This window comes from Cloeon dipterum, chromosome 3 (genome assembly GCF_949628265.1).
Source record: "Cloeon dipterum chromosome 3, ieCloDipt1.1, whole genome shotgun sequence".
NCBI lineage: Eukaryota > Metazoa > Arthropoda > Insecta > Ephemeroptera > Baetidae > Cloeon > Cloeon dipterum.
The window spans coordinates 2009625-2032732 of record NC_088788.1 but is presented as its reverse complement, the minus strand read 5'-3'; the positions used below and the strand labels follow the sequence as shown (position 1 = coordinate 2032732).

The following is a 23108-nucleotide window of genomic DNA, read 5'->3' as shown; positions in this document are numbered from 1 at the left end:
CGAGAAGGAAGAAGCTCGACAAAAAAATAAAACCTAATGCGGCCGGCCCGATTGTTTCAACTGATTTTTGGGAGTTTTTTATTTTTTGGCACGATGAGCACTTTCGCAGAGCGGCCGTAAATCGCGCAATTTATCTGTTTGGCGAATCTGCGCGCGAGGAAATGTAAACAAAGAGTTTTTTATCACGTGCAAAAGTATGCGTCCCGCTGACAAGGGATCCGGAGGTGCTGGTCACGCCTCCGCCGACATGGCACGTGATCCGACTAGCGGAATCGAGTACAAATTGACACAATATAATATGCTATAGCCTGTTGAATATTCATTCGGGCAAACACACTCGAAAACACCGGCCAGATTGACGCGACGACGACGCGACCAGCTCGTTAGCATAAATGGCATTGCGCATACTTCTTCCCGCATCTGGGAATTTAATTAACATTTCGGCAAAGTAGGTGGCGTGTCGGGTCTCGGCGGCAGGGGCGCAAAAGACGCCGAGGTGCTGTTCGGGGCATTAATTTTGCCTTTTGATGGCATTTTGCGGGCCGCCCGAGGCCGGGAGGGGCTCCTCCAGAGGCCCCCCCGGCGCAAGAAACGCGGCGCTCGGCACCATAAAAGGCATCAGCCTCGTCGCCGCCGCCAGAGACTTGAGAAGCGAGAGAGAGAGAGAGAGAGAGCCTCCACCTCCCCGCAGCCCCCTCGGCGCTTCCTTCCCCTAACCTGCATGGACTGCGGCTGGCCTCGATGCCGGACGGCTGGCCGGCCGGCCGCCCGCTCGACCGGTCGGTCGGTGGAGGCCCTCGCCCCGCGTTGCATCATTTTATTTATTTACCCTGAACGCGAGCGAGGCGAGGCGCGATGCCCGAATCGAAGGGGGCGGCCGAAAAGCGTGCGCGGCGGCTGGAATCTCTCCGGCCGCGTGCATTTTAACGACTTTTCTCCTCGGAATGACGTAGTTTTTGTTGCTTTTGCTTCTTCGCTCGAGCATCACACGAATGATGGCCGCGTGCCCAAAGTGCCCCTGTTGCGAACCACCACGCAGAGAGCTAAGTTTAGAAACGCGTGCCGCTTCCCCTACGAACCCCCGGCCGGCCGTGCTTCACCTCTCGCAGCCTCCCAATCTCACCTCTTTCTCGCGCGCGCGACCAAACATTATTTCCCTCCGCAGGCAGGCGAGCAGGCGAGCGCTGGAAATTCGAAATCCGGCTTTGGACGCGGCCCAACGCGCTCTTGCTCTTGGCACGCCGAACGCGATCATTTTTTCGGCACACATATGCAACCGGCGCAACACGTTGCTCGCAGGACGAACCAACAACCAACCGTGTGTGCTGTGTGTGCGCGCGTGGGGAATCTGAATAATTACTTCCGCCTCCTGATAAAAAACACACACACTCGGTGTTGATGCGATAGCAAGGGTTCAACAGACACGTTGCCCGAATCGTCACAAAATTCATTCACTTTGTTTTCCTTGGCCGCGCTGCTCAAGTGACAAATACATTTATTATCATCCTCAACTCTGCCTTTGACAAGACCGAAAACAAAATATAAATGTTTCCAGATTGACGTCACGAGCAGAATGTTTAAATCCGATAGATTTTCTCCGTCTTCACGCGACGTGACTCGAGCGAAATTTACAAAATCTATTCATATTATTCTTTAAAACACGACTCGGGCTGTGGATTTTAGACGATTGACTATTTTTTTTCTAAGCCTTGCATCTAAAATCGTCTAAATAGTTAAGTTTGAACTGTGATGGGTCAAAAGCCAGTGAAACGACACCAAACTTGACAATTTTTGGCAATTTTTCGCCATCTGCCCCTCAGGGTAAGAACCTGAGGGTCGGAATCAACCTTTGTAGGTTCAATTTCGATCGCCACAGTGCGTTGAAGTAAACAGAACAGGGAAATCGATGACGATCTCATTTTTTAATCAAAGGTCATGCTCGGGAGAATGGATTCAAGCCGCGATTTCAAAACTTCAAACTTTGATTGCCACGAAACTGCCTTTCTGAACATTTGTCTACTTGCACACAATTTCCCGGACTACAATTTGATTGTGTACCTAAATAATTAAAGCCTGAAAAATCGATTTCTCGGAAATGGTCGCAATATGTGATCTTTACTTTTGACTTACAACCTTTTCAGGGTTGAATTGAAAAGTTTTGTAAATGTCGCCATTCTGTGAAACATTAAAAAGTTAAAATATTTATATTCCCTGGAGATAAATCGATCTTGTTGAAACAGTGGAAGGAATGGACCTTGATGTCGTCGTTCGTGGATGAAATATGAAACGAACAGCGCGCTAATGAAGTAATAAACCAAAAGTTTCCGCGTAGCGTAGAGTAGCTACAATCAGAGCAGGCATTCCGAAGCAAAGCCTAATCAATTGCGGGAGCGCAATCGAATTCAAAACGCAGCAGCCGCAGGCTTGTGTCGGCCAGCTCAAATATTTATGATCAGAGATGGACAGACAGATGTGTTTGGATCGAGGTCAAACTAGAAAAATAATCAGGCAGTAATGCGCGCGCGGTGCGTGGCGGTCGGGCGTGTATTGCTTTTCCATCCGTCCAACCGTCCGTCCGTCCGAGACCGGAGCCTTAGTTAGTTTATTCTCTTTCCCAATCGTGTTTATGGTACGCGCGGACATTGTTTTCCATCATCGGCAGCGCGCGATGGCATTTCATTCAGCAAATCGAAGCGTCGCTGCGCTGCGCAATACTCATCGCCGCAAGTGCATTACACTCGCTACATTCTGCACCGTAATTTATATGTGTGTGTGGCCGTAAATTTGCTCAGAAACTCGAATTCGCTCCGAACTAATTAGCCGCATATTTGCGGCACACACCGTGAAATTCTTGGGTTTCGCTGCTTAGCTTCCTCGTTGCATTGCAGCATCGATGCAAACGAGATTTTGTAACGCTAAACAGTGATTCAACCTTTCCAAGCAAGTAATGAAACTGTTTGCAGCGTAATTTAATTTTAATTCGGCTTTATTAATGAATGGATGGATTAAACGCGCGTTACACCGTGCAGAGACGAATGCCCGAGGGCCAGCGTGACACTCTCATTACGCTGCTGGAATTTCTCTCTGCGCGCCCACTCATGCAAATTCAATATTGATCGACGCAACAAACACATACGAATAAAGGCAAACGTTTGCAGTCCATCGGCAGATAAAATTTTAAATCGGTATATTGTTCATTCACTCGCGCCTACGCCAATTGAAAACGGGGATTTATTTATTTATTTATTCATTGAAATAATAATCATTCAAACAAAAGTGACCCGTTTTAATTGGGGCGTTTAGTCCTTTTTAATAAATTACGGCTGCTAGACTGAATTTGAATAAAAAAACAATTTAGTTGCATGTCAGCGTGTCTGCAATTGGGCGTTTTTGCGGATCCGCGCGCGCTGCAAGCAAGAAGTGCGCGCGGCGGGCAAAGCGCCTGTGCCCGTGGCGGCGCGGTGTGTGCGTGCGTTCGCGGCGGCGGCGGCCGCGGCCACTGGTCCAGCCAGCAGCAGTCGGTCGCCGCTGAAAAGTGCCGCGCCACCGCCGCCGCAGCATCCATCCGCACATCCAGAGGTAAGCCAGCGCAAATCACGCTAGAATCGCACCGCATTCCAAGAAAACGCTCTCGCGGCCGAGTTTTTGTTTTGTTTGCCACGTTTCGCTACGATTCGCAGCGCACGTCAAGGGAAATTGCAAAATCTGATAGATTTTTTTTGTTATTATTTCTCTGCTTTGTCCGGCTCACCAGAGGCACGTGCGATATCAGCGGAAGTGATACAGTCAGGATGAACTGCTGTGTTGTTGCCGTGCGGCGGTCCGTGATGCAAACCAAGCGGACCATTTTAATGATCTATATTTTGAAATTAATATTTAAAATGCAAATTTGCGTATTTTGTTTATTTTTAATTTTTGCAATTTTTGTTAGGAACGGAATTAAACTTGTGATGGCTATAAAAAAAGTAATATAGAGAAATTATAATCCTCGTGACGTCACAAAACTACAATTATATCTAAGTAAGAGTTCAAGTTTATTTAAAACATAAGAAACGATTGTAAAATGGTATTTTTATAAGGAGAAAAGCTCATTTTCCAGTTGTTCAGCTAGTTTCCGTTCTTGCAAACATTTTAGTGCGATGAAAATCAGAAAATATCGCATTTTATCTGTCAGGAATTTAATCTGGAAAACTGACTATTTTGTTAATTGCTGTTTATTACTCATTATTTTAAAAACAGTACAATCAATTAATTATATTTTACAATTTTCTTGTAGGAGTAGCCAACGTACAAACAATCAAAATTAAAATAAATAAAAAATGGCAAGCAGAACCCATCCAAATATTTTGTTATCATGCATTTTTTATTAAGACAGTGTTTTAAACGATTAAAATCAATTTAAAATTGCGTTTAACTGGTTGTGCAATTTTCGCTGAAAGCGAGTGTTGGTCTGTGCACGCGTCGCTCTCTCTCAAATCCGACACAGGATGCAAGGTCAGCGTCAGCAGCACTTTTCCGGTGCGCTGCGCGCTGTAGAAGAGCTTTTGCACTGCCCGTCTGATTTTCCTTTTGGAAACAGCCTCACATTTGCTCGTTCTGCCCGACGACAGAGAGAGACCGTCTAAAGCAACAAAGGTATTTCAATCATTTTTATAACGCCAGTTGGGCAAAAAGGCGGCGTCGTAAATCGTAAATCGGCAAATATGCCAATTGAGCGGGCGCTGAGCTGGCGAATCCGGCCGGCCCCGTTAATTAGACCGGTCGAACAATTAGCAATAAAGCGAGCGCGCAGGCCAAAAGGCGGTTGCGCCACCCGAAAACAAGTTTGCTCTCTCGCGAGAGCTGGGATAAGAGGCTGGTGAAGATGCTTCTTGGGCACCGACGGGATCACGTGCCCCTGTGTGTGTGTGTTGAATGTCGTCAGCCCAGCCGCTCGGCTCTGGCTCTGTGGCTCTGGCGAGCGCTCAACTAATTTGCTTGCTCGGCGCGCGCCTGCAGCCGCAGCCAGTGTTGCTTTTTCGCGACAACAATAATATGTCTCAAGCACGAATTTTGCACTTGCCCGCGGCCGCCCGGCCATGGGAAACTGGCCAAAGCGCACCTTAATGAGAATTTATTATGCTCCCCCCTCGTTCACGCGCTCGCTCATTTGCATTTTTTTGTGCAGAATATCGGGTCGTCGTGGTGCACATTCCGTTGCAAACAGACGGCCTGGGAATTGTTTTGCCATTCATCAGAACTAGCCATCGCGCGTCAATCACTGCCTAAAAGTTTACGAGAGCGCCTATGCGAATTTTTAATCAGCCCTAATCATATCTCACACTCTGCCAGCCCGTTCACTTTCACACGCTGTTTTACCACGAATTCCGACTCCAAAGCTTCATAGGGAACGGAAAACATTTCGATGCCAAGAAAAGAATAAATTTTCAATGAAATTGTCAAAATCTGGATTTCCCATTGTTACTTCTTCCTATTTTTACCGTTCAACAAGGTCGAAATACATTTTAATTGGATCGATACAGAGTGAAAATTGAAAATAATTTGAATTGTTCGAGGCAAGAAGCAGTTTATCGATAAAAAATTATTTCTACAATTCGCAACAATAAAAAATGGAGTTTTTCAATTTTTTTTCCAACATTTTCCATCGCTTGAGCACATTTTCTTGGCAGATTTCGATTCCTCTCGTCGAGATTTGTCCATAAGCGTTTATAGAAACCCATTGTTGGGAAATAAAATAGGATTTCAAGAGGGAAGACACTCCTCACCAATTGACAGACACTTTTTTCAAAAATTTACGCTGCTATTTAGCTTAATTTTGGCTTCAACCGAATCTTAAGGGATCAGTTCATGAATTGGCAACAAGCATTTTCCAGGATTTTGCAGGATATTCTTGTCTCCAATGCATTAACTAATCCCCAAAACTTCAGTTTAAGCCAAAATTTACCGGAGTGGTCGTATTAAATTTTTAGAAAAGTGGCTGCAAATGGTCGAAATCCTATTTTATTTCACTTAAAAAGAGAGTCCCTAAAACAATGTTGGACAGATCTCGACGACGAGGAATCGAAATCTGCCTAGAAAATGTGCTCAAGCGCTGGAAACTTTAGAGAAAAACTAAGCTAAATTTTCGTTTTAACTTAATTAATCGATCAATAATCCATTATTTGATGATCTGTCGTGGCTAATTCAGAAGCATCCAACCGAATAGATTGGTTCGCTATGTCAGTTATCCTTTCGCGAACGGATCTAAAGTGCGGATTCCACATGCGAGGAAGTGTGCAATCGTGTTTGCCGACTGTTAAGCCTATATCTATGGCAAATCCACTTAATCAACACGCACGCCAAGATTAAACAAACGCGGAGTGACGATACACAATGGAGCGCGCAGAAATCGAATCGACATCATGCAATATAGGAGCGTGCGTTCATTGAAACGAGCCGACCAACGACCAACGACGGACGGGCTGCTGTGTCCACGTGCGGAGCGAGCCGGAAACCAGGAAACGAGCGAGCGGCCGGCTGTTGCGCGGCGCCAACAAAGGGTCCAGTGCAGTGCGCGCGTTTCGCCCAACACACGAAAAAGAAAGAAAGGGGCTAAGTGAATCTGGGGCACATGTTGGCCCAGCCAGCCAGCCACCAAATTTCACGCCACATTATTGCAGAGGGGTTAAAGGGCATGTGTGCGCTGCACGCACGCAGACGTGTCTCTCACTCTCTCTCTCTCGCGAATGGTCGATGTGTGAGTGAGTGTGTGTGTGTGTGTGTGTCTGCAGCCCTTTTCTGCATCTGTCAGCTGGACCGGCTTATTTATCAAACTGCCAATGACAGCCGAGCCGAGTACTAAAAATTTGCACGTGTTCGGGGCGGCCGGCCGCTGCATGGCCGGCACAGTGTACTCGCGCGGCTCTCTCTCTCTCTCTCTCTACCTACACGTGTTTCGCACTGACGACTGTCACTCTGTGCGAAACCACCCTTCTCTTTGAAAAGAGGCTTGTTTGTCTACTTTTCGCTCTGCTTGCCGCAATTAACAATTCGAGCGAAAAACGTGATGAGAAATAAATCATTTTCGTGTTGTGCAAGCACAGCAGAAAAATGCCTCTAATCGATTCACAAAGTGGAATGATACTGGGCAACAATTGAAAATTCAAATTTTGCCAATTTTCTCCAAAATGTACAGTGCTGGAACATATTTTCTTGGCATATTCCGATTCCTCTGGTCGACATCTGTCCAACGGTGTATGCCACTTTTTGGGGAAACTCTTGCTTTTGAAATTAAATCGGATTTCAAGTAAGGAGACAGCCCTTTCCATTTCCAGCCAATTTTCTCAAAAAATTACAGCGCTTCTTAGGTCAATTTAGGCTTTAACTAATCCTAAGGGACGAGTTTATGCATTGGCAACAAGCATTTTCCATGCTTTCACAGCATCAATCCTCTTTTAACAATGCACACAAAAACATTTTTTATTACATCTTCTAATTGTTGAGGATTTTCTTGAATTTGTACCGATTAAATTAAATTAAATTAATTACGTATTCCACAATTGCGCATTTTTCCGCTGAATCCCAATTAAACTCACGTTTGCAGGCTGGCAACGTGCTCTGGTTGGCTGAACAATTGGGGCGCGCGATATTCATTTGCCTTTGTAATTATCTTTTGAGCGCAACGATTTCCAGCATCTCGGCGCGCGCGTGAGCGTATATAATATAACAACGCAAACTTTGCACGAGGATGGCAGCGCGGCGCAGGTGTAATAACAATGCAAACACGGGGGCGTAGTTCAATAAAAAAGAGTTTGCCGCGCGGCGAGCGAGAGAGCGAGCGAGAGAGCGAGCAAGTGGAGTCATTGTTGACGGGCTTCGTGCGCTGATATATATCGCCACATTGATTAGCCGCGTGTGGTTTATTAGCTCGCAAATTACACACACACTCCGCGCCGTGTGCTCATCAAAGCTTGAATTTGCTCAAGTTGCTAATGATTAATTATTTCAACGCTGACACCGGTATTTTTTTTAAAAAAATTGTGCAAATTGAAAAATATCGTCGTGCGAGGAACGAGGAATTCCGAAAGCAAATTTACTCGAGTTTGTTAGGAATTTCGCCTGGTACATCAATATCAGGCATCTGAAAGAGCAGACAATAAATTCGGCTCGGCATTTCACGCCCAAATGCTCCCTCCGCTGGGCGAAAGAAAGGACTCTTATTGATCAGCCGGCCGTTTGTGTGTGCGAGCCGCATGAGTGGCATTTTACCTGTCGGCACAAGCTTGGAAATTTTTGTATTTATCTGCCGTTTCACGCGATTAATTAACAAAAGGGGGCACCGGCGCCTCTTCTGTCTCTGCGATCAAGGAGCGCGAAGGAGGAATTTCGCCCGGGTGCATATCAGCGAGCGAAAATCGGGCGGGCGGGCGGGTGGGTGTCCTCTGCGCCGCGGGGCCGTCAGAAAGAAACAAAGTGGCCGTAATGCTCCGGCAAGCGTATGAAAGTGGCAGCCAGCCTGCCTCTCTGTGATCCGGCCGCTGGCTCTTTTGCCCCGAGTCGTCGGTCGGTCGGTCGGTCCGCCGGCAGCCTGGTGTGTTGCCTGACAACCGGTACACGTCACTCTCCGGTTGCCAGGGCACGCGCAGGTGTATACTGTACACAGACGTGTGCGGCAGCGGCAGTGGCAGGTAGGCGACGGTTGTTGGGCAAGACCAGCAGCTACTACTGCACGTCTAATTCGTCTAACTAAACATTTCATCAGGCCGCCTACGCCCACGCCGCGTCTGCGGTAAAATTTGATCCTTGCTCTGAAATGACGAGACTTCTTGTATAGTTGCCGATTCTGCCTGCCGCAGCCCTTCAAAAGTCACGCAGCCGAAGGGAGGTTTCTCGAGCAGTTCCAAACTCTGTGCGCTTGAGACTTTGTTTGATTCGGCTCATTAATCGATGCAAATGGAAATACCGTTCCAATTCAAATCTCTGGAAATTTGTAAATGGACCAGTCTATTTTTCTGCCAGCTCATGTGATGCTTAGGGATCATTCTCGGATTTAGTCGATTTTGTTTATTTATTGTTATTTACGTTATTTACGGCGGAATTTGATCTGTAACCCCAAATTTTCTTGCAAAAGACACGTAGTTGTCGTATTAACTTTCTGAAAAATAGGAAGTTTTCAAATATATTGTTATTGTTACAACCTCAAATCTCGGGTTCTAATTGTCAGAATTGCAAAATCTGCATACCGTTCAACTCGTCTTAATTTACCTAGATAGCCAAAATGCCTCTTCCCCTTCCACCTCCAGAAAAATCGCGTCGTTTTACACTTTCAACAAACTTATTCACTCTACAAAACGGTCTTCAATTTAAAAATCCACCCCAAATTCCATCAACTATCTAGAAGAGATTTAGACAAGTCGAACGGTGTGCAGTTTTTGCAATTCTGACAATTACAACCCGAGATTTAGCGATTGAAAAGTAGGCAAAAATTCGAAAGATTCATTTTATGCAAATATTGTCACTGCCAAGTCTTTGGTTCTAATTATTAGAACTGCAAAATTTACCCACCGCTGGACTCATTTCGACCTGCCCTGACGAGCTGAGAGGGTGCTTACCCTCCACCCCAAAATGCTACAGTTTATTTTTTATTTTTTCGAGGGGGCTGAATTATAGCAACTTAGGGGTGGAGGGTGAGCAACCCTAATTCTTTCAGCTGGTCAGGGCAAGTCGAGACGAGTCCAACGGTGGGTAGTTTTTTTAATTTCTGATAATTAGAAGCTGAGATTTGGAGTTCCAAAAAACCGACATATTTGAAAAATTCCTATTTATTTTATTTTGAAAGTTTGAGGCAAAAATACTAATTATTGTTTCATATTTAATTAAATAATATCATTTTCAATAATTATTTACCATGAAATAGTCTGAATAGTCGGTTTTAGACGATTTTAAGTGCTCATTGGATGCTGCCGCTACGATTTGAAGCTCAGAAAAAAGTCAGTGGTCTAAAATTCACAGCTCTAGTGATGGCAAACTTTTGTCACGTTTCCTTTACAATGAAAATTGAATCTGCTCTCGAAGTTTGTCAGCAAATTCACACAAGCCGGGAAAGGCAATGCGCAAATATTGTGTCGGGCCGACAGAGGAGACGTATATTGCCGGGCGCATAGTTAGTTTCGACACACAAGCGCGTCAAATGTCAGCGAATACAAAGTGCTGGGCGGCTCGTTTTTCACGCGCGATTCCAACAAGGGCGGCCGCTTGGCCCAAACGCCAAATATTTTGCTTTGCTCCTGCAGCCCCGCGTGTGCCGCTCGGCTCGGCGCGCATAATGTGTTGGAGAGAGAGCCCATCGCTCCTCTATTCGTGCCACAAGACGCTCTCTTACTCTCTAGCTCGCTCGCTCGCTGCTGGCTGACCTGATTGTTCTGCCTTGAAGTTTTGATTCTTGGCTGGCGGCTCTCTGCGTGTTTTACTTGTCGGATTTTTGCCTCGGCCACTTGGCCGACTGCCACCGAGAGCGAATCATCATCACAACACGTCCCCTTGCCTACCTACCCACCTACCCGCGCGCGCGGCCAACTTGCAACTTGCCCGCGCCCGCCGCGTCCTCGCACTCACCTACCTACTCGCCGTGCCGCCAACTGCTCGACTTTCCAAACTTTATTTCGCTCCGCAGACCAAAAAAAAAACATAATAAATAAATTTGCTGTGTGAATCGAATTAATGAAAACACACACACACGCGCGACACCCTGGGTCATTTTCGTCTCCAGCATCCGAATGGTACGCGTCGTGCCGGTTGCCTATCACTTCTTGTTGCAGGCGCCGTCTCCTCTCCTCGCTCTCGCCATTAGCCCTCATTGTCGCAGCAGTAAACACTAATTCCGCGCTCGTTGTTGTTGCTTATTATTAAAATTACCCGCGCAACAGCTAATTAGAATTAACCGAGCGTGCGGAAATGCTCGGCCGACGTGTGACGCTCCAGCCATCGCGCTTTTTCACGCCGTTTTGGAAATTGCCACACGCGCGCGCGCTGACCCAATTCGTCCTTTGCAAAGGTTGATCGCCGAGTCGGAGGGCGCCGCGTTCAACTTTTTCCATTTTCCGGTGGAACCTGTTGTTTCGTTTTTCGTTTCCCCTCGAGCAGCGTTCGTTGAAAAGCTGACAGGCTGGCGCAGAGTTGAATATATATGTATATGGCGCGTGTGTAGCATTTTGACACCGGAAAACGGTCTGTGCAGAAACACGTTTCCGTGCTCTTCGTGCACATAACTAGGCGAAATTATTTATTATTTTTTTGAAATTTTGCCATCCACCTTTGCGAGGACAAATTTAGATTCATATCTGATTTGGAAATTGATCTGTGCCTTGCTCCAATAACGGCCGTGGCATTTCAAAGAAATCCACTCTGTAGAGAGTGAATAGAAGCCTCTCGTTCTTTTTTTTCTTTCGGCCTAATGACATACAAGCTTCGAGACTTTCTGTTATTTGTTCATTTTGGAAAATAAATTGCATATCAGAAACCAGAAAAGCAAAATCAAGTTCTGATGAGCTCTGGAAATTTTGAAAACGGGATTGGAGCAAACATTAATTTCGGTGAGTGTTTTTCAAATAAAACGCAATTTGGCTCGGCAGTTGCAAAAACAAGGGCTGCGATGACGAAAACGCTTTTAATCAACTTTAATGAAGTCTGCCGGAGACGCTCTCATTTTTCTTAACAAATTAAATTTGTGCGCCTCGCCCGAGCGATCCTTTGTGCAAAAGAAGCAGCGCACCTGCGATGACGAGTATGCGGGGGTGGCTGTGTCTCGTCGGATGTCGGATCCGAGGCGATATTGGACACAATCCGACATCCGACGAGTGGAGTGTCGGGCTCGAATTGCCGATGCGCCCGCTCGCACCGTGTGTTATTAAAGGTCTGAGTGAGGCGTGGGAGCCAGCAGTCAGTTTAATTTGGACACACGCTCGCGATAATTATAAAGTGTTATCTCATTAATCTGTCGTCGAGCGGGTCTCATTAAAAATCTCGAGTGTTTACCCTTGGTAATAAGTGAAGCGCGCGGCGCGGCGCGGCGCATACCCCCGCGCGACGCACAAACACACACAAAACGACGACGTGGCGGGCAAAGAAACAAAAAGCGAGTCGCCGTCGCCGCACCGCCCCGCCGCCGACTCGCGTTTTAATTAAAATCTCGCGTCTAGAACGCATTCTTTTCTGCGTCTAGGTAGAGCAGTCGAAGGGGGTGGTTCATCCCCCGTGAAGCGCGAGGCACGAGCCGCGGCAGCTGTTGCCGTCTCCCGCGTGTCTCGTCTTCTCTCTCTCTCTCTCTCTCCGCCGAGTCGAGGCCCCATGCAGCGGAAATCCGGCAGCCGCACCAGAATTTCTTCTTTCTTCCATCATTCTCCCCCTTGGTGCACCTTGCTTTGATTTTTTGCCCTCGATTTCCATGTGGCCGCAAGTGTGACGAGCCGCAGCTTCGCAACTTCGCACGCGCCTTGCTTTAATGCTCGCGACTCGGCTGCTTACTTACTTTTCGCCAGATTGCAAAGTTTGCTTCGAGTTTCAGTCTGCTCCGCCTACGAGCCGAATTATTTATTTTCGGGCTGATTCCTGCGTGTCTCGATTTTTCCATCTGCGCCCGCGAAATTATTATTCGCCGGCGATGCGACGTCTTACATTTCCAATTTTCAGCGTCGGCCGGGCGTTTGTTTTCCATCTTATTGCATTACGCCTCTCTCGCTTTCGCTCAGGAGAATTGGTGTGACTCGGCGGGCTGATAGGATGTGACGCGATTCCGACCACAGGCAAGCGCAGCGGCATTTATTTTTTATCGCGCATCTGGCGGCGCCCGCAATCAAACGCGAGCACACGTGCTTTCTGCCTCGCCGGCGCGGCTGCTGCATCTTTTATCATTATCGTTCGCCCCCGTCGACTTTCCTCCTTGCCGATCGCGAGTGAGAGGCAAATCGCGATCTTTTTTTTATTATTATTTTTTTCGCTAAGAAGGAAACAAGATTTGTCACGCGCGCGGCTCTCGCGTTATCGGACCGCAACAGTTGCTAACTTCCTCGTCTGTGATAAAACGCAGATTGGCTTTTGAGGCAAATAGTAACAATCATCCCGAAATACGCATTTAATTGCAGCTCGTCGACTCTTTCAATCTCATCCGGTGTGTGCAGTGCGCCCCGAGAAAGTTTTTTTTTCCTCTCGGCACACTCGGAAGTGAGGATGGGAACTCTTGAAATTTAAATCACTCGGATGCTAAGCCCGCTCGCCCGCCCGCCTGCCAGCGTGTGTTTATGTACTATCTTTCTATCCCCCAGTGCAGCAGCATCTTTCTTCTCATCTCGTCTTTCTGGCCCGACGTCGCGCAGGGCTCGGCTTTTTTACACAACATGTTTTAGGCATGAATATTGCCGTGACGGCTGCAGCAGTCAGTGACTCAAACCTTCAGCGCCGTCATCCCCCGAGAGCCGTCTGATTTTCTAGATTTAAGCCTCTCTCTGAGTGTGAGTGAGAGTCAGCCGTGAATTTCGGATTGCCGAGAAGGCGAATGAGGAAATTCGGTGACCGCACACGCACCAACTTTATGCCAATTGCGCCGGGATGTTTGCTTTAAGGAATAAAATCCTTTTAATTATCAAAACTTGTTATCAGTGACAACGAGTTGCGGCTTCCAACGACTATCACGGTTTCCCGTCCTTTTTCCTCGTTTAATTCTCCAATTAAGTGCATAAAAGCGGTGGATTAGCAATCTGGCCGCCGAGCGGAAGAAACGGCCTTATCTATTCCATCAGCCAGCCCCTTTGATAGCCGAATAAACGGCGAGTCCCGCGGGAGCACCGACGGGAACCCTTTGCGCCCCTGGGTCACGGCGAGGTCGGGCGCACCAGCTGACTCACCCTTCCCCTGGGCGGCGGCGGCGCGGCGGTGGTGGTGGTGGCGGCTTCGGGCTTCGGGCGGCGGCGGCGGCGGGGCGCCCCTCCGAGCCTCGTGCGTTATGTAAGGCTGCGGCGGATGGCATTGGTGGTCGTCGGGCTGACGTCAGCCGCGTTTATCGACCAATGGCTGCCGCTTTTGGGGCACAGCGAGCATCCGCGACACTGCCACGAGAGGGGTGGAAAAATAATTTCTCGTCCTCCTCTCGCTCGGCCGCCGCCGCCGCCGCCGCGCCGATCAACAACACCGTCCGTCCCGTCGTCAGTCGTCTTATTGCTCGAGTGCTTCAGGTGGCGCGCCGCCGTTTATTTTGAGTGATCGCTATTTTCGACGACATTATTTTTATATATACACACACACAAACCGACCGACCACGGACCGACCGACCGACCGGGGGTGTTGGTCAACAACAAGCACCCGACCAAAAGTGTGTCTTCTCGGTCCATGTGCTCGGCGTTTGCTCCTCCTGTGATGCGATCGCAGCTGCCGCCGCTGCCGACTTTGCTTCCAGTGGTGAGTTCAGGGGCACGCAGGCACCCTTTGCTCTGCTCCGCTCTGCTCTGCTTACGTCAAAGGGTAACTAACACACACACACGACACGACGGCCTTGGGCCGCCACAAAAATCGATGAGCGCGCGCGACCGAGGGAACCAGGTCACCGCGCGCTGCTGTTTGACCTTGGCCAGGGGTGCATCTGCCGTGTCACGTGGGCCCGCTTTTTCCCTGCATAATCCGAGTTAGGCCCTAACGCGATTACGCGCCTCTCTCATTACTTACGTAAATATAAAATGCGCTTTGCTGTTTGCATCAGCGCGGCCGCGCCACTTTTGCCCCCGGAACACGGCCGCAGCCTCGGCTTGTTTGGGAAAAAGGCGAGAGAGAAAACAAATTGATGCGTTTGCTAGGCGAGCAAAGCAAAGTATTTCACCCGTAACACTCTGTTTGAACATCAAGTGTACCGGAAAAATACTTGAGCGATGGCATATGCATTTTATCTTCGTATCTGTAGCAAAACATTGCGACTATTATTCACTGATTTTCAAAATAAACAATAAATAACAAGGCTGCAATTGCTAACAAATGCACATCAAAACTTGATTATAAAATTCCTCGTTTGCGCAAGGCACTTGGATCATTTATTTCCTCGCATTTATTTTAAAAGTGTCGGTAGTGCGGAGGTTTTGCAGGAAAGAATGCGTTGGCCGGTTGCGAAACGCAGTTCCTGCGCCGAGAACCAATCTCTTTAATTGCAGAGTTCGATGCCAAAGTTTGAGAAATCCGACGGCGAGAGAGAGAGAGAGAGAGAGAGAGAGAGAGAGTTGTCTCTCTCTCTTCTGCTTCTCGTCCGTGTGCTCGCTCTTACGTCAAGAGAGGCCGCTGGCACACTCACACTCGACGACCCCCAATTGCTGCGCGCCTGGCTGTCTGTCTCGCAGCGGAAAAGCGAATTGACGAAAACGCGCGGAAAATTGGCGCCGAAAGGCTCGTGCTGACCACATCCGAGCGTTCGTCAGCCGGCCGGTCGCCTTCCTGCACTCTCGCGGAAATTGAGCGCCGTTTGACGCATGTCCGTGCGTCAATGAAGCCCCGGCGGCTCGATCCGCGTGTGTGCGTGCGTGAATTATGCAAAGTGAATCACCGCGGCGGTTTTGCTTTTTAAAAAGGGGCTGATAACGAATTTAAAATTATCCTCGGCTCGATTTAACAACGCTCTCGACTAAATTTAAAAGGTGCTGACGAGCGGAAGCTGCGTGTTGTGTGTTTGTTGTCGCGACGACGACGGCGACGGCGAAACACGCGCGTGAATCATCCCCCGACGACGCTCGAGCAGACACCACAGATTCTTTTTTTTTCATTTTATTTTGCGGGTACTGCTGGGCGAAATTCGCCGATTTCGCTGCGAAGCCAGCTCGCTCTCTGGCTGCTTCTTGAAAATATCAAGTGCGATGCCACCGACACTCGAGTGCCAGCTCTTGAATAAAATACTCGAGCACCGCGCGTATCAGCAGAAGCCGCGTGCGCACCGCACCGCCTACCTATCTCCTTTCCTTCTACATCGGCGAATTCTCAAAATCCCGGTGCGAATCGCGTTCTGTGCGCTTTCCGCAAAGACGCCCAATTGGGAATAGAGCAAACAACGGCATCAATTTTCAAAAACATTGCCTTTCCGAATTAATTTCCTCCTTTCTAAAATTACAAATAAACCAAATGGCTTTGTCTACGGGTGTTTTTAGTTAATTCGCCGCTTTCACCGGATCCTCGACATGTGCAAACATCTGACATGGGCATTATCGATTCTCGGCTGAATTTTGACCTGCTGATGGATGTGCTAATCCAATTTCAATTTGGCGCGTGGGCGTCAAAAAAGCCGCCTCCGGTCTCCATGGATACTCGTGCTCGCTCTCGCACTTTGCTTATTTTGCTCGCTTTTTGCTTTCTCTCGTTCACCTTTGCAGCAGGGAGGAAATCACGACGCCCACGTCCAGCCAGCCAGCCAGCCATCCGTCAAAGCGGCGCGCGAGCACACGGTCAATTTTCTTCTTTCGCCATTGATCGGCGGCGAAATGAACGCCTCCACCCTTTTCCGCGGCGTCTCATTAAACGGCTTGCTCTTGCTATTACTTTCTCTCGTTCGCCCCCGTTTTATTTGCTCGCGGCGCGCGCGGTGACATGAAAGACTTTGTCTTGTCTTGTCGACGGGATGATCACGCTGCCAGCCTCGTGAGAACCCCGAAATTTACCCGTGCCCTCGTGCCCTTGCCTCCCCCACACTCGACTGCTCCCTTTATTTATTTCTTTGGAAAATTGAGACAAAAAGGAGAAAGATGCAGCATTAAAAAGATCAAATTCAAACTTTAGTTGCTTGGGCTTTAGGGGAGGGAGATTGAATTCAGATTTATTGCCGCCAGCAGGAAACCGTTTAGGGTTGCAAATGCAAAGCTGCCGCGCACAGTGTAACAAGTTAGTGAATTAATAAGCCATCAACTTCCACTCGACGGAGTGCGTAATCCGTCAAAATAATTAGCAAGGGTGAGGGCGCATTCACTTTCATGAAAGCTCGAGTTTGGGCCAAACTCAATTTGGCATTACGTTCGTTCAAATTGCACAATTTACTTTCCCACGCGGAAGAACGAACAGAACAAAAAAGAATAAATCTCGAGCTTTTTTATGGTATTGCACTGTTGCACGACGCGGGCGGGCAAGGAGAAAAAGCCGTAATCTCATTATCGATAGGTTACGTGCAAAGTGTGCCACTCTTAAGGCTCTTGTTTACACTCGACAAAAGCCGCCGACATAATGTGCGCGCATAAGCAGCAATCAAATTCGAGCTCGGCAGCTTGGCAGCTCGGGGGACAAGAAGTGCAAAGGGTGGTTTGACCTTTTCGCCGCGCTTTCCATCTCGGCAGCCCATTTCCTGGCGCGCCGGAGCCGCGTTTGTCGCCCACAGACAGCCTCGGAGGCAGCGCAGCACGTGCAAAAAAAGTGTGCGTGCGGTCAGGCCGATTTTTGTTGTCATAGTCCCGCTGCCGCCGCCGCCGCGTGTGCAGCCTGCCGCGGCCAGGATAAATTTAAGTTTCCACCACTCTCGGTGTGAGGTTGGTTGGTTTATTCTCGTTTTAAATTGTAAACACTCGGGGGTTAGAAATAAAATTGGGCGTATTTTTAGGTCTTTTTATTTAACTGCGAGGCGGGCCAAAAAGCTAAAGAGAGCCGAGCGGGCGGGCGGGCAGGTGGGCAGGCGAGGCTTCATCAAAAATACAATTAGCGTATGCATGCGGACGTATTTTGCACATCCACGTGCCTCGCCCACGCACATTTTCCGCCGCGCGCCGATCGATAGGAAGCGACCCGTGCGCGCACCTGTCTCACACTCGCCTTTCTTTCCCTCTCCCACCCTCCCACCCTCTATCTCTCCGTTTGCGATCCTATTATGCCAATTAATCGCCGCGCCGCCGGTCAGATGCTTCTCGGTACAACTTTTCCGACGGTAGAAAAGAGGCTATCATTTTTTTTCCTTTTTATCTCCAAAATGGCCTGATTGATGCCGGCGCACTGTGAAACTTTCGGCATAAAATTAACCTGATAATTTTTCTGTTTCAGCTCTTTGGCGAGTGCTGCTCGTGATTTAAATGCGCATCGTGGTCGTTTGTCGCCGCTTGTGGTGAACTATACTCGTTCTTTTCCGGCCGCTGAGCAGAGAGACGTCGCTGCCCGAGGACCGCCACCTGCGCAGCCCCGACGACGTGTTGCAGTGTTTAGCGTTGACCCAGGGTCCTCAACAGTCCTGCGCCATTGCCTCCTCAGCAGCAAACTCCGCTTCCGCCGTCTCGAACGCCATGGGACGCAAGAAAATCCAGATCTCGCGGATCACCGACGAGAGAAATCGTCAGGTCAGTTCAAATTAAAACTTATTCCATAGTTAGCTCCTTTCCGACAACATTTCCTACTATTTGACCAGTTGTTTGAAGCCGCCATAAGATAGCGCCTCCGTATACTTTAGGAATAAATTTAATTTTAATTAACTTGCGCTGCGATTTTAGACTCAATCCTGCTAAATGTGCATTCTTCACTTAATTTACTTTCTGTTGACGTGCTGAAAACCAAAATCAGTTCGGCCAATCGCCGAAGAAACGTTGGAAAATATTTTATTTTTCAAAATATAGTTTTTAACGATTCTACGGCGATTGGCTTGACCGATTTTGGTTTTCAGCACGTCAAAAGAAAGAATATTAAGGGAAGAATGCACAGTAGCAGGATTGAGTCTGAAATCGCAGCGCAAGTTAATTAAAATTAAATTTATTACTTAAGTATACGGTGGCGTCATCGGTTGGCGGCTTCAAACACAGACGCAACATAATTATTTTGAGGCGGCCCGTGAAAATTCAGGCTTTGACAAAAATAATTCTGATATCAGGAGAGGAAAGGAAATAATGTTTTGTCGAATTCCTATCGTATCTTTTCCTGCCGTCTGTTATCGAAATTTTTTTAAAAGGAACCGTAGTCAGTTTTGAATTTGAGATATTTTATCAGTATTTTAATTCCGTCAACAGCCGGTGTGCACCCACCTCCATTCACTTTCCGTGCTAAGGTCGGCCACGGGGTGATGTCAGCGTGCATTCTGCGCTCTTTAGCTCTTTCCTCCTCGTCGCCCCCGCGCGAAAAGCATGAAATGTGTGGGGCAACAACGATTGTTTCGTAATCGAGGCCGTTTTGTTCAGATCTCAAATCGCTTTCCGAGAAGTGCACGGCGCAATTTAAATAAAATCCGTCCGTCTCAACACGTGCCTCCTCCTCCACAGGTTGCGGCGAACCAGAATTTATCGATTACAGATGTACGTGGTGGGCTACGCCGAATTTTTATATTCAACGAGGGCAAATTTCACCGAATCCCGAGAGAAAGTGTCTTTTATTTATTCCATACTCGGCAAATAGTAACTTAATCTGGGAAACAAACTTGACGTGCGATTAATTAGAACTGGATTGCGAGAAACTCGATCATACGTGAATAAATTTCGCGAGCCGGGCCAGACGAGATAACTTTCTTTCCCAAACTGGTCGACACCTCGTTAACCACGCAAGTGCAACTGTATTTATAACCAAATTGTTTGCTGTTGTCCAGGTGACTTTCAACAAACGCAAGTTTGGCGTGATGAAGAAGGCGTACGAACTGAGTGTTCTGTGTGACTGCGAGATCGCGCTCATCATCTTCAGCAGCTCGAACAAACTGTACCAGTACGCCTCGACCGACATGGACAAAGTGTTGCTCAAGTACACCGAGTACAACGAGCCGCACGAGTCGCTCACCAACAAGAATATTATCGAGGCGAGTTTTTTTCCCACCCAAAATAAAATTTAACAAATGAAAAAAAATATGACTCGCGGCGGCACGACCGGACCTATTCCAATGCTGAAAAACGTGCCTGGCCGCGTTCGAGTCGGCGTTGGCGCGCGAGCGGCTATTTCTGACCTTTGTGTTGCCATTCGCAGGCCCTCAACAAGAAGGAGCACAAAAACGGCACTTGCAGTCCCGACAGCCCCGAGCCGGACGCCGACTACCAGCTCACCCCACGCACCGAGGCCAAGTACAACAAGATTGACGAGGAGTTTCAGTTGATGATGCAAAGGAACCAACAGATCAACGGCAGCAGAGTGAGTACTTTTATTTATTATTTTTTGCCCCCGTCCACTCGACTTATTTGGGTCGATTGCCAATGTTTAATTGATACGAATCTTGCTTTTTGCCTCAAATGACTCGGAATTTATTGCGCCGCCGACTTTTTTTGTAAAGTCGTTCTCCACAAAAACGACCGATCCTTTTAATGAGCTGCAAAGCAACTTTCTCATTCATTTGATAATACAGACGCATATGTAACACATGAAAAGGAACAGTTAGAAATCGAACCCTGGCGTCAGGGTAGTCCTCGATCGATCGATTTCCGTCAATTCCCATTTAACGACGCGTGACGGGATCTGTATTGGTTCGATCAGCAAGATTTTCACACCGTTGGAACGGCCAAGTCGAGAGCTTTCCGAATATGTGCAATTCGACCTTTTGGAAGCAATCTGGGCGGTCAGGGTACACGACCCTGATTTGCATAAATGTCGTTCCTGAGCACCCTGATGGCTTCCAAGGGGTCAAGTTGCACATATTCTGAAAGCTCTCGACTTGGCCGTTCCAACGGTGTGCAAATCTTGCAATTTGAACCAATACAGATCCCGCCAGGTGTCGTTAAATGGGAATTGAAGGAAATCGATCGATCTAGGGCCACCCTGACGCCAGGGTTCCATTTCTCACCTATTCAGATGGTATAGTCTGGCTTCAGGAGTACCCCCCAGCATATTCCGAGGCAATTTTGATTTTTTAACTATTCACCTGACCTCAAAGAGCACCCTTTTTCAACCTTTGACCTTTCGTAACTAAAAAATTTAACGTTTTACCGTCCTGAAATATTCAACATATTATTTTATTTAAAATTTATTCTCTAATCTCTTGTTGAAACGTGTTTTAAATAAAAAATATAAACCTCGTTAATTTTGTTTAAATATGATTTTTAAAATTAAACCTGATTTGACGATGATTTCAGGTGTCAGGAATGAGCCAGAGTGGGTACACGCTGCCGGTGACGGTGCCTGTGAACAGCAGTTACGGCGACTCGTCAGCTGGTCTCATGCAGTCTAGTCCTCAAATGGCGCACCCGAGCGTGAGCCCCCGGCCGTCGTCGTCCGAGACGGACACGGTGTACCCTGCGGAAGCGATGCTGGACATGAGCAACGGATACCCGCCGTCGGCCTCCCCTCTGGGATCGGCGTCGCCCGGACCCAGTCCCGGCATCGCCAACAAAAGCATGCAACAGAAACAGCCGTCGCCCAGCCGGTCGCACCTCAGGGTCGTCATTCCCACGCCGCAGGGACCTCAGTTACCCTCTGATGAAGTAATTGAAGACAATGTTGATTACAATCGAGTTAGTACAGCACGCTTCAATCAGACCTTTTCGTTCATTCGTTCTTTTTTATGGCATGTTGTTTTTTTTTACTCAAGGGTGTGTGCGCGCTTTACGTTGAGTCACGGTTAAAAAAAATACGTAGGCAGCAGTAACTGGTTTTTTTAGTGTGAATAATATCGTCAAGAGCATGCAAGAAAATGTGTGTCATTAGCTAATGAATAAATACCGTAGATTAGCTGCCAAGTTCATCCAAGTTCGGCAACTCGTTTGGATTCCTCGGCGTAGTTAAAAAACTCGTTTTGATTTTTTTTCAATAAGCTGTCACCTCATTTGACCGCACGAAGCTTTTTTTTTTGCTTTAAAGCATGTCTGTGGTTGTCTATTTTTGAGCGGTGTAGTATTTTTGGTCATAACCCGTAAAAAGAGCTGGTTTAAAAACAGTTAAGTTGGCACGAAATTTGAACGATTGTTTCTGTGGGAACATTGAATCACACAATTTTTGAAATTTTCGCACGTAAGCAATCTAATTGTGGTCTTTGATAATCAATAAAAAGCCATAGTTTACCTCTGAAAATCAGGGAAATTATTAAAATGTAAAAATCAGAGATGATTCTCAAATAAATTAACTTAAATTTGGGTATTTTTTCCCCAAAAAATTGAAAGGTTCTCCAACGGCCAGTTGAAATTTTCTGACGAATTTTGTGCGAAAATAGTAAATTAAAATAGGAAAAAAACAGTAAATTTAATCAGCTTTCTGAATTTAGGCAGTTTTTGACGCTAAAATCAACTGCTGAATTTTAATCAAACCAAGCACAAACCCCTTTCGAAAATCTGCAATTTTTGTAAAATTAAAAAAACCTTTCAAGACTCGAAAACACTATTTTTTATCCTCTCGCTATTTAATGTTCATAATTTTTCTCATCCCGGAAGCAATTAATATCTTTGGCTAAAAAAAGAGGGTGTAATTGGTAAAATTCGAGAAATCGGCTCTTTTGTCACATTTGGTCAAAAATTGGTCGGTTAGGCTTAAATTTGCATGTAATTATCATTTTTTAAATAAAAAATCACCATCATTCCACCTTAAATCTAATTTTCGTTACAATAAATAAGCTTTTGATTGATTTAACCAATTTAACGCAATTCTCTAAGCTTGCCTTTCCTTGCATTTGCCAATTTGAAACTAATACAATTGAAATTTCCATTTCAGAATCCGTCAATACCGGGCATGTCGTCGTACACATCGTCCATGAGTGCATTCGGTCCGCAGGACTTCTCAGTTGGAAACGACATCGGACTGGCCGGGCTGAACCCCATACACAGCTGGAGCACTCCGGGGCCGTTAAGTTCCTCGCTCGGACACCCTAGGTGAGCACTTGTCTCCCCCTTTTTAATAAACAAAATAGAGGGGCTTACACCCCGTTGACAGTGGTGTGCTTCTCTCTTACAGCGGGCTGCCGCACTTGGCCGTCTCGAGCAGCACGCCGCCGCCCGTCTCCTCGCCGCCAGTCAAAATCAAAAGCGAGCCCATTTCGCCGCCCAGGGGCGAGGGCGGCGGCCACATGTCCTCGCGGCCCAGCTCAACCGGCCACCTAACGCCCACTCCAGGTATGAGGAACTGTAAGTTTCGCCGATGCAAATTTTCTACTTTCTCTGTCCGATCCGACAACCGCCCACCCCACTAAACCCTGCGAATTTTTTTCCACAATAATTAAAAATTAACAAGCTGATGTTTTAATTTATTTCTATATT

At 47.4% G+C, this 23108-nt stretch overlaps 2 protein-coding genes across 11 annotated transcripts in view; both read left to right on the top strand.

Annotated features, from left to right (window-relative positions):
- Mef2 (myocyte enhancer factor 2) overlaps positions 1–23108 on the top strand; it is a 56420-nt gene that overhangs the window by 28648 nt on the left and 4664 nt on the right. For 6 of the 10 annotated variants that reach the window (XM_065483771.1, XM_065483770.1, XM_065483769.1 and 3 more), the window contains 6 exons: positions 18016–18305; positions 19535–19738; positions 19903–20064; positions 21000–21377; positions 22567–22724; positions 22786–22976. In XM_065483771.1, the coding sequence (XP_065339843.1) occupies positions 18252–18305; positions 19535–19738; positions 19903–20064; positions 21000–21377; positions 22567–22724; positions 22786–22976 (1147 nt within the window). In that variant the 5' untranslated portion in view covers positions 18016–18251. Of the gene's footprint in view, positions 1–14109; positions 14428–18015; positions 18306–19534; positions 19739–19902; positions 20065–20999; positions 21378–22566; positions 22725–22785; positions 22977–23108 lie in introns of those variants that run through there. The other 4 variants (XM_065483772.1, XM_065483779.1, XM_065483778.1 and 1 more) reach the window with 4 other exon arrangements.
- Zw (glucose-6-phosphate 1-dehydrogenase Zw) overlaps positions 372–23108 on the top strand; it is a 109408-nt gene continuing 86671 nt past the window's right edge. The window contains exon 1 of the mRNA XM_065483762.1: positions 372–375. The gene's annotated coding sequence lies outside the window, so the exon portion shown is untranslated. The remainder of the gene's footprint in view (positions 376–23108) is intronic.